Raw genomic sequence first — 12,791 nt, forward strand, 5'->3', positions numbered from 1 at the left:
CTTTCCAGGTTCCTGGCTTTCTGTAGAAATTTGGGAATCAACGGGGTAGGAGGGAATGCATACAGGAGACCCGCGAGCCAATTGTGCACCAGTGCATCCCTGGGAACATCCCCCAGAGGGGGTAGAAGGGAAAAGTAGCTTCTGCATTTGGCATTCAATGGGGATGCAAACAGATCGCAGCAAGGCTGGCCCCATCTGCGGAAGATCCTTTCCGCCACCTGTGGATTGAGGGACCACTCGTGAGGTAACAGGATGGCTCTGCTCAACCTGTCCGCAATGACGATGGATGATCCCAGGATGTGCGTTGCCACTAGAAAGCGACCCGTGGACTCTGCCCATTGCCAAATTCTCATGGCCTCTCTGCATAATGGGTAAGACCTGGTTTCCCCTTGCTTGTTTATGTACCAGACCACAGACATGTTGTCCGTCTGAAATGCCACTGTTCCCAGAGGTAAGATAGCTTGGAAGTGTTGCAACGTTGGGAACACCGCCCTCAACTCCAGAACATTTATGTGCAGGTTGTACTCCATGTTGGACCATTCCCCTTGGACTGTTCTTCCCTGAAAAAGCCCCCCCCCCCCCTATCAGAGAAGCGTCTGTGGTTATTGTGGCCGTCGGGTTGGGTAGGACAAACGGGCGACCCATTGTGAGATCCTGACTGTTTACCCACCTTGAAAGATCTCGTTTGCAAGAGTTTGTTATTAGTATCTCGTGCGATAAGGGTAGCTGCTGGAACGACCATTACGCGAAAAGCAGCCATTGGAGGACCCTCATGTGCAATCTCCCCATGGGAACTGCGATCAGAGAAGCTGCCATTAGTCCCAGAACCTTTAACACTAGCTTGGTCGGGGCTTTCCGGTTCTGAAGAAGAAGAAGAACCTGTTCTTTGAGGGCTGACGCCCTTAGTGGAGGAAGCTTTAACAGTGTTAACCGTGTATCTAGGTCTGCTCCGATGAATGAGATATGCTGTGAGGGCGATAAGGCAGATTTTTCGAAATTGATTGAAATTCCTAAGTGGGAACAAAGGTCGACTGTGTAGTCTCTGGCTTGTACAAGACGATGCTTGGTGGTGGCGGTGAGGAGCCAGTCATCCAAATACGGAAACACTCGGAATCCTTGTCGTCTCAAGTGAGACGCCACTACTGCCATGCATTTGGTGAATACCCTGGGGGCTGAGGTGAGTCCAAAGGGCAGAGCTCGAAACTGAAAATGACTGGCTCCCAGCCGGAAGCGCAGGTGATCTCTGGACGGCCTGGTCATTTTGATGCGGTAGTACGCATCCTTGAGATCTATCGAGCACATCCAATCGTCCTTTTGTAAGAAGGGAAGGATCGACTGTAGCGTGACCATCCGGAACTTCTCCTTCCTTACGAATGTGTTGAGATTGCTGAGATCCAAAATAGGTCTCCAGTCCTCTGTCTTCTTTGGAACTAAAAAGAACCTTGAGTAAGTTCCGGATCCTCTTTGGTCCGCCGGGTCTGGCTGGATGACTCTTTTTTCGAGCAGCTTTGAAATTTCTACAGCTGCTGGATCTTGCAGATGGGGTGGCACATCTGGAAATCTCTTTTGTTGAGGTGGGGCGGAAGTAAAGGGAATTATGTATCCTCTGGTTACTATGCTTTTTACCCAAGAATCTGAGGTAAGATTTAGCCAGGCCTGTGGGTATAAAGCCAAGCGACCCCCGACTGCCTCCAGAGTAGGACAGTTGGGCCTCCATTTAGGAGTGCTGGAAGGGCTTCCCAGAGACTGTATCCCTGTCGCCCTGATTTTGCGGACCCCCTCTGCCGCCAGGGCGGCGTCTTCCATTTCTTCCCCCTCCTCTGCCTCTGGAGGGGGCATCACCCTATGTGGCTTGGAAAGATCCCTGAGTCTTACGGAACCACACTTTTCCGCCTTGTTGCCCTTTGGGGTACGGTCTAGTTGGAGCGGAAAAACGGACCCCAACAGCAGACAGGGTCTTCCCCTCTTGCTCACACCGAGTTAGTGTCCTTTACTTTGGGTCCAAAGAGTGTGGTACCATCAAAGGGGGCATTGGCAAAGGAAGACTTGAAGGCTTCCGCAAAGGAGCACAGCCGCATCCAGAATTGTCTACGGAGAGCAATCGCTAAAGCTGCAGCTCTACTCGATCCTTCGGTCGCATATGAGATGAGCCTCATGGATGAGTTTGCTATTGAAGTAAGGGTGTTAAGTTGTGCTGTCACCTTATCTGAGACAGCAGCATCTGTGTTACCCTGGAGGGTATCTCCCAGTTCCTTAATGAGATCCCTCTGTAGACGTGTAAAATGTGTCAAATAGTTTAGCGAATGCATGGAAAAAGTCGCTGAACTAAAAACGCGCTTCCCATATCTGTCCATAGTCCTAAAATCCTTATTAGGAGGATGAACAGAAGAGGAAGACTCAGACATTTCCTTCTTCGTAGCTGCTGCCACCACCATAGCATCGACCGGAACTCCTTTAGTGAGATAGGCCTTATCTTGGGGGGGGCAGTGATAAATTTGTTCGGTTTTCAGGGGATCGGTTCCACTGTGTCCGGTGTTTCCCACGCCCTTTGAGCAATGAAGTCCATCAATTCATCGAAGGGCGGGGTCACCCAGGAGGTAGAAGGTTGAGCCCCAAAAGCCTTCAGCAACACCGACTCGTCCTCAGTGGGGGCTAGGGACTGCCAATCACCCCTCTGTTTCAAGATCTCCAGGATGTCTGTAAATGACATATCCTCAGCGGGGGACCCCTCTGCCTCATCCAAATCGGTGTCAGACGTTAGAGATTCCTGTGGGGAATCAATGTGCCTCCTCTTGCACAATCTCTTCCTCGGAACCTCATCAGAGGGGGCTTCTGGTGAGGCCTCTGAGGAACAGGGAGCACCCTCTGGGGCTGGCTGAGGCAATGGGGCTCTACACTTAGGGTGAATCGTGGGAGCAGAAACAGAAAGCGGCCCTTTAGGGGAAGGAGAAGACGCCTCCGATGAAGTAGTTGTCTGTGCAGACAATACCTTCCTCATAAGGTCGAAAGCCCCCGAGCCCCGGGCCGAGGACTGCTCCGGTTCCGAAGAACGCAGAAGCATCCCCGGCACCGGAACAGTGGGCTCCGACCCAGAGGACGGAGCCGAACCAATCTGCGCCGAGGCCCCGAGAGGGAGAGTCGGCACCGAAAAATCGGTACGACTCTCGGTCCCGGAACCAAGGAGAGATAGTCGGCTCCGCGACTCCCCTATGGGCTCCGAAGGAGTCGAAGTCAATGGTGCCGATCATGCAATGGACGGGTTCGGCACCGAGGGCTCCACTATCATCGGTTCATCCTCTCCCGGCTCTGAAGACTGGATGAGTCTCGAAGGAGGACCTGTTGGAGACACGGGGAGGCCTTCTAGTTTCGACACCAACTGGAACAAAACCGCAATCAGCTTGGATAGGGCCGTGTTTTCCATTAGTTTCTGCACAACACGATCCACATCAGTATCGGATAATGGTCTGGAAGACCTGGTCGAAGGGGCCGAAGACAGCACCGACCGAAAAATCGACGTTGGAGGCAGCTCCGACACCGGTTCCAAGGCCTGGGGCTCGGTGAAAGATAACCGTTCGACGTTTGGCCCCGAGGTCTGTGGAACCGGCGAACGAATCTTGGAAGATGAGCTCGGAGCCGATGACATGGGCTCCGACATCTTCGACCCCTTCGAAGACTTAGAAGCCTGGTCGGACTTCTCCAAGGCCACCTGGAAGTCAGGCTTAAGTAAACCCCTGTCAATAAGCTTCCTGCGCCTCTCTGTCATGACCCTCCCGCTAAAGGAATGGCAGATTGAGCAATCCTCTTGCAAATGGAGAGGGCCAAGGCGGTAGACGCAAGCCGGATTTGGCTTTCTCCGACATAGTACAGTCAAAACACTAAAACAGTGATAAAATAGTATGGATAGAAAACTAGCCAACAATAACTATATATAATAATAAGCAGTATACTACAAGCCTATAATAAACACACTAGTAGAACAAAGTCAGAGTTCTGACAGAAAACAAGTAGGCCGAAGTCCAAACCTATGTATCTAATATATATGAGATATATCCAAAAAAAAACCCCCCACACACTCTCTACACTATGTATCTAAGGTTAAAGTTAAAGTTTTTCCAAAAAAAAAAAATTGCTTATCTGAATCGATAAACTAAATTACTCTCTAGTCCGAGCTCTCCTCGACCGATCTGTTGCAGCGGCAAACTAGATCTGAGGAATAGCAGGGAGGATTATGGGATATAGTCTGGTCTCGAGCTTCTCTAAGATGCAGAGCTTTGCGATGAGGCCGACTCAGAGCCGAGGATCGGCTCCGAACCCGTGTGTAAGAACAAACGGCGAGATTGAACACTTTCACATCTGTGGTTTTCTTACTCCTTTAATCTTCCCTCTATGTCACAAATGGAAGTTTCACTGTCTGATATTTTACTTTGTTGTTGCTGCAGTAGTTCTTTGAAGACTTCAGTTTGTTTTTCGCAGTTTTCTTTTAAATTTTCTAGGTTATCCTTGAAGCCATCCATTTTCAAGGACAGTTCCTGAAGAGAAGACATTCAGTGTAGTTTCAGAATGGGTGTTCTTTGAGTTACTCATTTCCACACAGCAAGATTATCTCCAAGTTGTTTTGACATATTTGATATACTAGTAAATATGTTTATCTTTCAAATTTTGTTGTTTTTGATGAATAAAAATAATTATTTTCCTGTTTTTGGACTATTTCTGTGGCGCTTTGAAAAAGTGCTGCTATCAGTTAGCCATCTAGGCTCCGCCTCCCAATAGTATGTATCTTGAAGGTTGATTGAGCACATCCAGTTGTCCTTCTGAAGAAGTAGAATGGACTGTGGACATCCAGAATTTGGAGTTTTTTTAGGAATTGGTTCAAATGAGTTAGGCCCAGAACTGGCCGTAGGTCCCCTCTCCTTTTTGGCACTAAAAAGAACCTTGAGTAAATTCTGGATCCTGTTTGGTCTGGTGGGACCTCCTGGATAACTCTTGTGTCTAGCAACTTTGTAGTTTCTTGAGCTGCTAGCTCCCTCTGATTGAGTGGAATATCGGGAAAGATTTTCTTTGGTTTCACTGGAAGTTGTAAAAAGGGAAATGAAGCATCCTGTGGATATGATCCTTTGAACCCAAAGGTAGATTGTGATGGCTAGCCAGGCGTCTTGGGGCAAGGATAGGTGACCCCCAACTGCCTCCAGAGATGGACAGTTAGGCAACCTTTCAGAAGCGCTGGAAGGACCTGTCCGAGAAAGAATCTTGGGATCCTTGATTCTGCGGACCCTCTCTGCCACGCAGGGGGCATCTACAGTCTCAACTGTTTCCCCCTCTGCCTCTGGGGGGAAAATTCTCCGTGTGACTTCTGGAGAAGACCTTGAAACTTCTTGAACCACATTTTATTACCACCAACCTGGTTCCTAGAAAAAGGTCTCTGTGGGAAGCAAATTCCAACAGCCGACAAGCTCCTTCCATCCTGTTCACTATAGGAGAGTCTCTTTCACTGCTGAGCCAAACAACGATGATCCATCAAAGATAGCAGTGAAGAATCATGCCTTGAAAGGTTCCGCAAAGTAACATAGTTGCATCTAGTCATGTCTCCTTATGGCTATGCCTGAGTAGGCTGCCCTTGAGGTACCCTCTGTGGCGTGCAAGATTAACCTCATGGACACATTTGACATGGACTGTAGGGTGGCCATTCTCGGTTCCTCTGCAGACATGGACCCTGGGGCAGAATTTGAGAGTTCCTTTATTAAGTCCCTCTGTAATCTGGTGAAGTGTGCCAGGTAATTCAGCAACTGTAATGCGAAAGTCACTGATGCACAGACCCACTTCCCAAATCTGTCCAAAGCTCTAGACTCCCTGTTAGGTGGATGGACAATGGAGCTCTGTTCAGCTAGCTCCTTCTTCATGGTTGCCACACCAACCATGGCATCTACAGGAATTATTTTGATCCAGTGCTGTTTATCTGTCGGGGCACTAAGAATTTTACCCAGTCATTTCGGGATAGCTTCCACTGAGTCCGGTTCCTTCCACGCCCCATGGGAGACAAGATGTATAAGCTCATCTGCAGGGAGGGAGGGATAACCCAAGATGTAGATGAGCCAGACCCAGAAGGCTTCCAAAAACACTGATTCCTCCTGGGAAGGGTTTTGGGCAGACCAACCACCTTTCTGGCAAAGGATCTCTCAGATGTCTCCCAATGAGATATCTTCCAGTGGAAATCTAAGGGACCATTCCCCTCATCAAAGTTGGTGTTTTCTATGAGGGTTCCAGGTGCCTCCTCTTGCACGTTCTTTTATGAGGAACCTCCTCAGTGGGATGTTCTGGAGAGGTATTGGAAGAGACAGGGAGCTCCGTATGTGGAACTGTTTGGAAACTCTTCTGGGCTGGCTGTCCTTGAGGTGGCGGATGTGAAGGTTCAGACACAGGATGCAGAGAAGGGACAAGGGACAAGATACTGATCCGAGGACTGGAGAGTCAATGCCATTCTCAGTGTGGAGAAAACCCTCTCCACCACCTTGAAGGCAGAGGGACCCTAAGAGACCAGGGACAATCCCTCTGGAGCCGAGCTATTAAATGCTGTAACTCTAAGGGGAAGCAAAAGCTCAGAAAACTTCAGAGTCAAACTCAATCCCTCAGATCCGATGATGACGCTTCTGCTCCAAGAGCCATCATGCTACAACAGAGGTAGATCAGATTGGGTCAGGGGAGGTATTCAGAGTCGAAGTAGGAAGAACTATCATATCTAATGTATTAACTCCTGGGGTCTTAAAATCCGTGGTCACAGGAACAGGTGACTGAAGGAGTAACAGGAAGAAAAGCAGGTTGGAGGCTCACGGATTCAGTGGGGGATGGAGCTGGCAAAATCCCTATATGGATCTGTGTCTTGAGGAATTTCCTCATCATCCTGTCCATCTCCCCTTCGGAAAGACTACGAGAGTGCCTAATGGAAGAGGATATGGAGGTTGGTCTAGAGGACTTCTTTGGAGAACCTGGGAACACAGATCTGAGGAGATGGAGCCATAGACTGTGTCAAATCTGAAGGCTAAGGATCCAACAATTTAGGAACCTTTTTTGACGGTTTTGATGAAGACACCTGTGAAGGAGTCCGGGCAGGAGAGCGCTTATGCTGCTCTCTAGGCTCCATAGATATTTGATAGGGGGATTTGAGCCCCTGAAGAAATACCTAAGGAGGAAGCTGAAGCAGGGAGGAAATCTTTTAAAATAGGCTTGTTCTTCCGATCGCTTATAGCTCAAGCATTGAAGGCTGCACAAACACCACAGGGAGAATCCAGATGTGCTGGGTCTAAGCAATAAACACACTCCCTGTGGGCATCACAATTGGGGATCTTATGCCCATTGGAAGTCCATTTTTTTTAATCTAGTTGATTTATCAGCCATAGCGGAAAAAAGGAAAATAATTAAAGAACAAAACTTTTTTTTCCATTAAGTAAAGAAATGAAAGAAGGAGACGAAAAAAAAAACTACCAACAATGGTAGTTAAGAAATATACCTGCATGTATAAAGTAGAGAAGAAACTAGTAACGGTAGTATTTCAAACTAATTACCAAAAACGATTAGTGAAATATGAATAAGGAGGGAGTATAAATATATAATAGTTGAATAAAATAGAAAAGGAGCAAAATATTCTGATTTATGTAAAGAATAAACACTCAACCCCAAAGGAGCTCGAGAAGTTGCAATCCCAACCATCTTGAAGAGACACAAATGAGATCTGAAGTGTTGTAGTGGTCAGGAGAATTATGGGTAAGGGAGAGGTTCAAGATTTGGATCCTACAATCTTTAGAAAGTGGCAGAATTGGATATAAACCCAGTGGTGGGGAAATTAATGAAAATTAAATCATATCACAGATTAAGTGAGCTAAAGGATCAACTATCCATCATCTATCCACAAACCCTTTTCCCATTTTTGTACATGGGGTTCAATGTGTTACTTCAACAGTGACAATCACCTAGACACAAGGTTTATACTGCCAGATGGCTAGCCCTGCCATGGTAGTTCTTCCACACCACACACTTACACCTATGGCTAATTTAGAGTGTCCAGCCCCCCCTACTGCATGCCTTTGGAATGTGGGAGGAAACCCACACAAACACAGGGATGACATGCAGCTCTGCAGAGAAGGCACCCCTGCTGAGAACTGAACCAGGGAACTTCTTGCTTTGAGGCAACAACACTATCCTCTGGTGCCACTGTGTGCCTAGCTGAAGGATCACCTAATGCCTCTGTTACATTGCTGGTTCTGGATTTCTGAATCCTGTGAATTTGAAATGGTACAACAGCACTTGCAGGAGCAACCTTAGGCAAAAGGGCTTCAGGGAGCTCCCAACCACACTACCTGGTGCCCCCATCCTGGTCTACCTACACCAAATAAATACTGGAAAACCGCCCCTGATAGAGCGGTGCCCTGGGCAGCCGCCTAGTTGGCCTATGCCTAAGGCCGGCTATGGCAGTTGTCACGCACACACTCTATACATCACTTCAGTAAGGAATCTATGGGAAAAGGCAAGTCAAACAGATGAGTAACTTATTTACAGAGGTATTTAGTTTAAAACTAACCTGTCCAGACCTTTGTCTGCCACAAGGATGAAGACACTGCAGGTGAACAATTTAAAGTAGCTAACTAACTGGCATATATTAGAGATGAGTCTGACCTATTTCTGATGAAACCTAAAAGCCTAAGAAAATGGCTTTCTGGCATCAAATAGTGCAGATTATGAGAGCGGCTTTAAACCTACATATTCAGGTTTGCAGATGAAAGTCCTAGCCACTGCAGTTACTGTACTATGTATACCTCTCAACCTTTTAGTGTAAGAAATCTGGACAAATCCAAAAATAATGAAGGGACAAGGGGCCAAAAATAGTGACACATTTTAAATATTGCTCTTATAAACAAACAGTTGCCAGAATAAAAGGTTTCGCATTACTTTGCATTTTCTGAAGGATACAAGTCTGAAACTCAAATGCTTGTCATTATTTAGTGAATTCAAGCCTCACTGGTTTGCGAGAAAAACACAATTTTTATGAGGAACAGACCAAACGTGGCAAAAATCTGTACAGTTGAGAGATATGATACAGTCCTTCAATACAACGAACAGCAAGAAATGTTTCCTAAGAGCACTGAGACACTGAACATGACTGATAACTACTCACAGCATAATACTTACAGTTAATAAACCAAATAGTTGCCATGGTGACAGAGAAGAAGTTCTGGGGGCTCATTTTTACTTCCACGAGAGCAGCGGTTAAGACAAAAAGGAGCATCATTACCACCATACTGCCTGCGATTCGGACTTTCTCTGGGATCCTACAAGAACAGCATAAACATCCCTCAGCATTTAAGCAATTCAGTTTTTCACAAACTGCAAATAAACACAGCTGGCAAAGATGAAATAGTAACAGTTTACACAAAAATTCATAGTTCTGTCTCAGTAGTCTGTTTCATAAATGGTATTCTACATTACTTTACACTTAGTCTTTCTGAATGAAAAGCAATAGAGCAAACTTTTAAATGATCTTTCTTTGAATACTTGCATTGTTATAGAAGCAATTCAAAACATAGTCACAATAACTCGTCTAAATCCCTTTTTTTGTTAGTAAAATGTACAACTGTATCCCTTTTTCATGAGACATTCTGCTTATAGATGTAATAAGTCTTGAAAATATAACAATATGTACAGTGCATCCTGTGTACATACACTGAAATAAAATGCAGTATCTGCTTCTGATCTCAGTGACCTCGGTATCCTGGTGACAGACAGTCAGACAGCAAACAGTTTAAAATGCCAACCAAGATCAAGGGTCTGCCAGCATTCTTATCCCCTAGTGATGGGGAGTGGAACTGTGTCAGCTAACATGCTACCAATGACTAAGTATAGTGGAAACAGACATCTTGCAAAGATGGGTGGGTATGACATTTTGTCTGTCACCTCCATTTAGCATCACTGCTGACAGTTTGGAGAGGTAAGATGGTTCAAGTAGCGATAACTAAGTATGGCCCTCCCCACTTAGTGATGAATAAAGGCCTGAATTCTGTCATCACATCCTAAACACTGTCTGTAAGCAGCCATTAGTGGAAGTAAGCATCAATCAAGTCAAAAAGAAAGAACAGAGATCAGAAGTTAAGCAGGGATTCTGGAATAGAATGAATTAAACAATGCTTCACATATCCTGTAATAAGCTCAGCAGCCTATATCCGGCAAAGAATTACCCAAAAAAAAAAAAAAAAAAAAAAAAAAAAATTCAGTGTGATAATCTTCAGCTGACATTTTCAGAGCATTACATTCAGATAAGCATGACTTGCATCAAGTTTTGTTGTAGTCAGTCCTGCTATGGTTGAATTCACAGTTATACATGTGTTTGCTCTGCAGTTGTGAAACAGCAACCATGGAACTAGTATGTACAAAAAAGGGGTATGGTGTTGAAGTTCCCATGCTGGTGGTGTGGGGGTAAAGTTGTAACTAGTAACTGTGCTGGTATCCTCTGCTCAGATAGGTAAGATCTTGCAGGATCATTAGGTACGGACACTGTCTGATGACAAAAATCACACCAAGTAGCCTTACCCTTTGGTGATTTTATTTATTTATACTTATCAGTGTCACACAAAGCAATGATACACTGAACAAACTGTACATACCATAAAAGAGAACATTATTTATGGTACAGTAAATGTACCAGGGTTGACAAGAGATCTTGCATCTACAGCAATGAGATACACAGTTAACACAGCACAAAAAGTACAAATTACAGGTGTAATTACAGGTGTAAGGTTGATGTGAGTTCTTGTGAGAGGGTTTATTTTTTTTACAATATATACAAATATTTATAGGACCTCCTTGTGTTTGAGTTAAAGTTTTCATAGTGTAAGTAAAGCCAGATGGGATGGTAATGGAACAGTATCTAACCTTTGCTGTCAAAACAATGGCATTGACAGCCATCTGTACCGTTTTTTTGAGAGATGTTTTCTAGATTGCTGGAGTTCTGTATGTCTGGTAGTATTTTATTCTAGTTTAGGAAAGATTCCTCTGCTATGGTAAGTATATACAAGGTGCACAGATTAGTACACAGAAGTCAGAATTCCTGAGGGTGAATGCACTGTAATTAATGTGGAAGTTTTTAAGAAGATGCAGTAATGGTTATTTATGAATTTATATGTTAAGGTAATGAGAAGGAAGACAACTTTTCCCTCAGTGGTAGCCAGTTAGATTTCCTAATTTTCATGCAGTGGTGCTTACAGTGAGGGTTGAGGTGCATGAACCTGAGAATTTTGCTTTCAGTTTTTTAGTAGCTTGTGTAGGTTATAAGAAGACTGATTGTAAGGCAATAATAAGGAGTGAATATTCCAAGTCAAGGAAACACACTGATGGCAGTGGCCTGCCTTGCATTATTAGTAAGAAGGTGAGCTACTTTATAATGCTACCCTAAACTGGGAAAAAACTTCAATGGATTACTGCGAAGTATGATGTTGGAATGAAAATGCTTCGTCAAAAATTAGTCTCAGGTTTCTTTGTTCATGACTACTAGCAGCAGTTGCTGATCTAGTTATAGCATAGTAAGTGATGAAGAGATACACAGATTCTAACTGGTGAAGAAGATCAACCCCGTAGATTAGTTTTGAAAGATAGTTTGCTATGGCAAAGCCAGCTCCACAGGAGTTTGATTTAAGTTTAGCGATGTTCTGCTTGTCTGTATGTAGGCTGTTCTAGTTGTATGTCAATCAGTTGCAAAAGCAAAACTATAAGGTTTGATTTTAATTGGTTCTGATGCAATATATGTCACTGTTGGCGGGAAGCATAGTCAACAAGCTGTGGCTGATATTGCTACAGTCCTCTACAATTTATATGGTGTACCATCACAATCTTAAAAATCATAATCCCAAGACCATGATACTGAAAAGCTAAAATGCTGAAGACCTCAATATCAAACTCCTAGACTTGTACCCCCCTCCCACAGGACCCATGTTAACAGTCATTCCAATATCCACAGGACACACATTAGCACTTTTAACTAGGTTTGCACCCTTACAGCACCCATGTTAGCAATTGTTCCTAGGTTCCCACTAGTAGGGGATTTGGTATTTCAGATTTTTTAGACATTTTGGTCTTTTGATATTATGTGTTGGGATTATACTTTTCAAGATTGTACAGTATATCATATCTATAGATATAAGCAAGTTGATCTTCCTTATAGCAAATCAATGCACAAAGCAAGCACAGAAAAGATTGATGCTACAGTGTGCATGCTCAAAGATAACCTTGGAGCATGCAAATACAAAATCAGTGTTCTTATGGGTGGGCTGGCCACCCACATCAGCTAATTATATATAAATGCCTTTTTAAAGGAAAGAGTAATCAGAACTAGTTCAAGCCTAAACTGGCTGCAAGGGATCTCCCTCTTGTCTATGGTCTTGTTGTCCACTCTGGTTTGTTTTATCATTCTAGGTGATTATTATTTTGTCTTTTTTTGTGTATTGGTCCACCCTCTTTTGCTACTGCCCAGTAGGATAATTAATTCAGTATCTGCTGACTGGAGATGAGGGGAGCTGAAACTACATGACATGGAAGACCCCCCCCCCCCCATAAACACCTCCTGAGAGATGGACCAAAGAGCCTCTCCCTAAAAGGGCCATTCATCCTCTGATAGCAACTGGCCTCTAAGCCTGGTATGCTTTTTAATAACTCTGCTCCACACAGCTGCCTTGGTAAGGCAGCTGCCTTGGTAAGGATATCAGTAGTCCCATAACCACATTTAACAGTGTGCCTTGGTAAGCCAATCAATCCTG

General features: G+C 44.7%; 1 protein-coding gene across 2 annotated transcripts in view; it reads right to left on the reverse strand.

Annotated features, from left to right (window-relative positions):
• The window catches only part of SLC29A2 (solute carrier family 29 member 2), a 459,931-nt gene that overhangs the window by 321,053 nt on the left and 126,087 nt on the right, over positions 1 to 12,791 (reverse strand). For both annotated transcript variants that reach the window (XM_044060481.1, XM_044060479.1), the window contains exon 5: positions 9,178 to 9,317. In XM_044060481.1, coding sequence (XP_043916416.1) covers positions 9,178 to 9,317 — 140 coding nt within the window. The remainder of the gene's footprint in view (positions 1 to 9,177; positions 9,318 to 12,791) is intronic.

The sequence above is a fragment of the Protopterus annectens genome, chromosome 2.part0 (genome assembly GCF_019279795.1).
Source record: "Protopterus annectens isolate FY-2018-M chromosome 2.part0, PAN1.0, whole genome shotgun sequence".
In the NCBI taxonomy this organism is placed as follows: Eukaryota; Metazoa; Chordata; order Ceratodontiformes; family Protopteridae; genus Protopterus; species Protopterus annectens.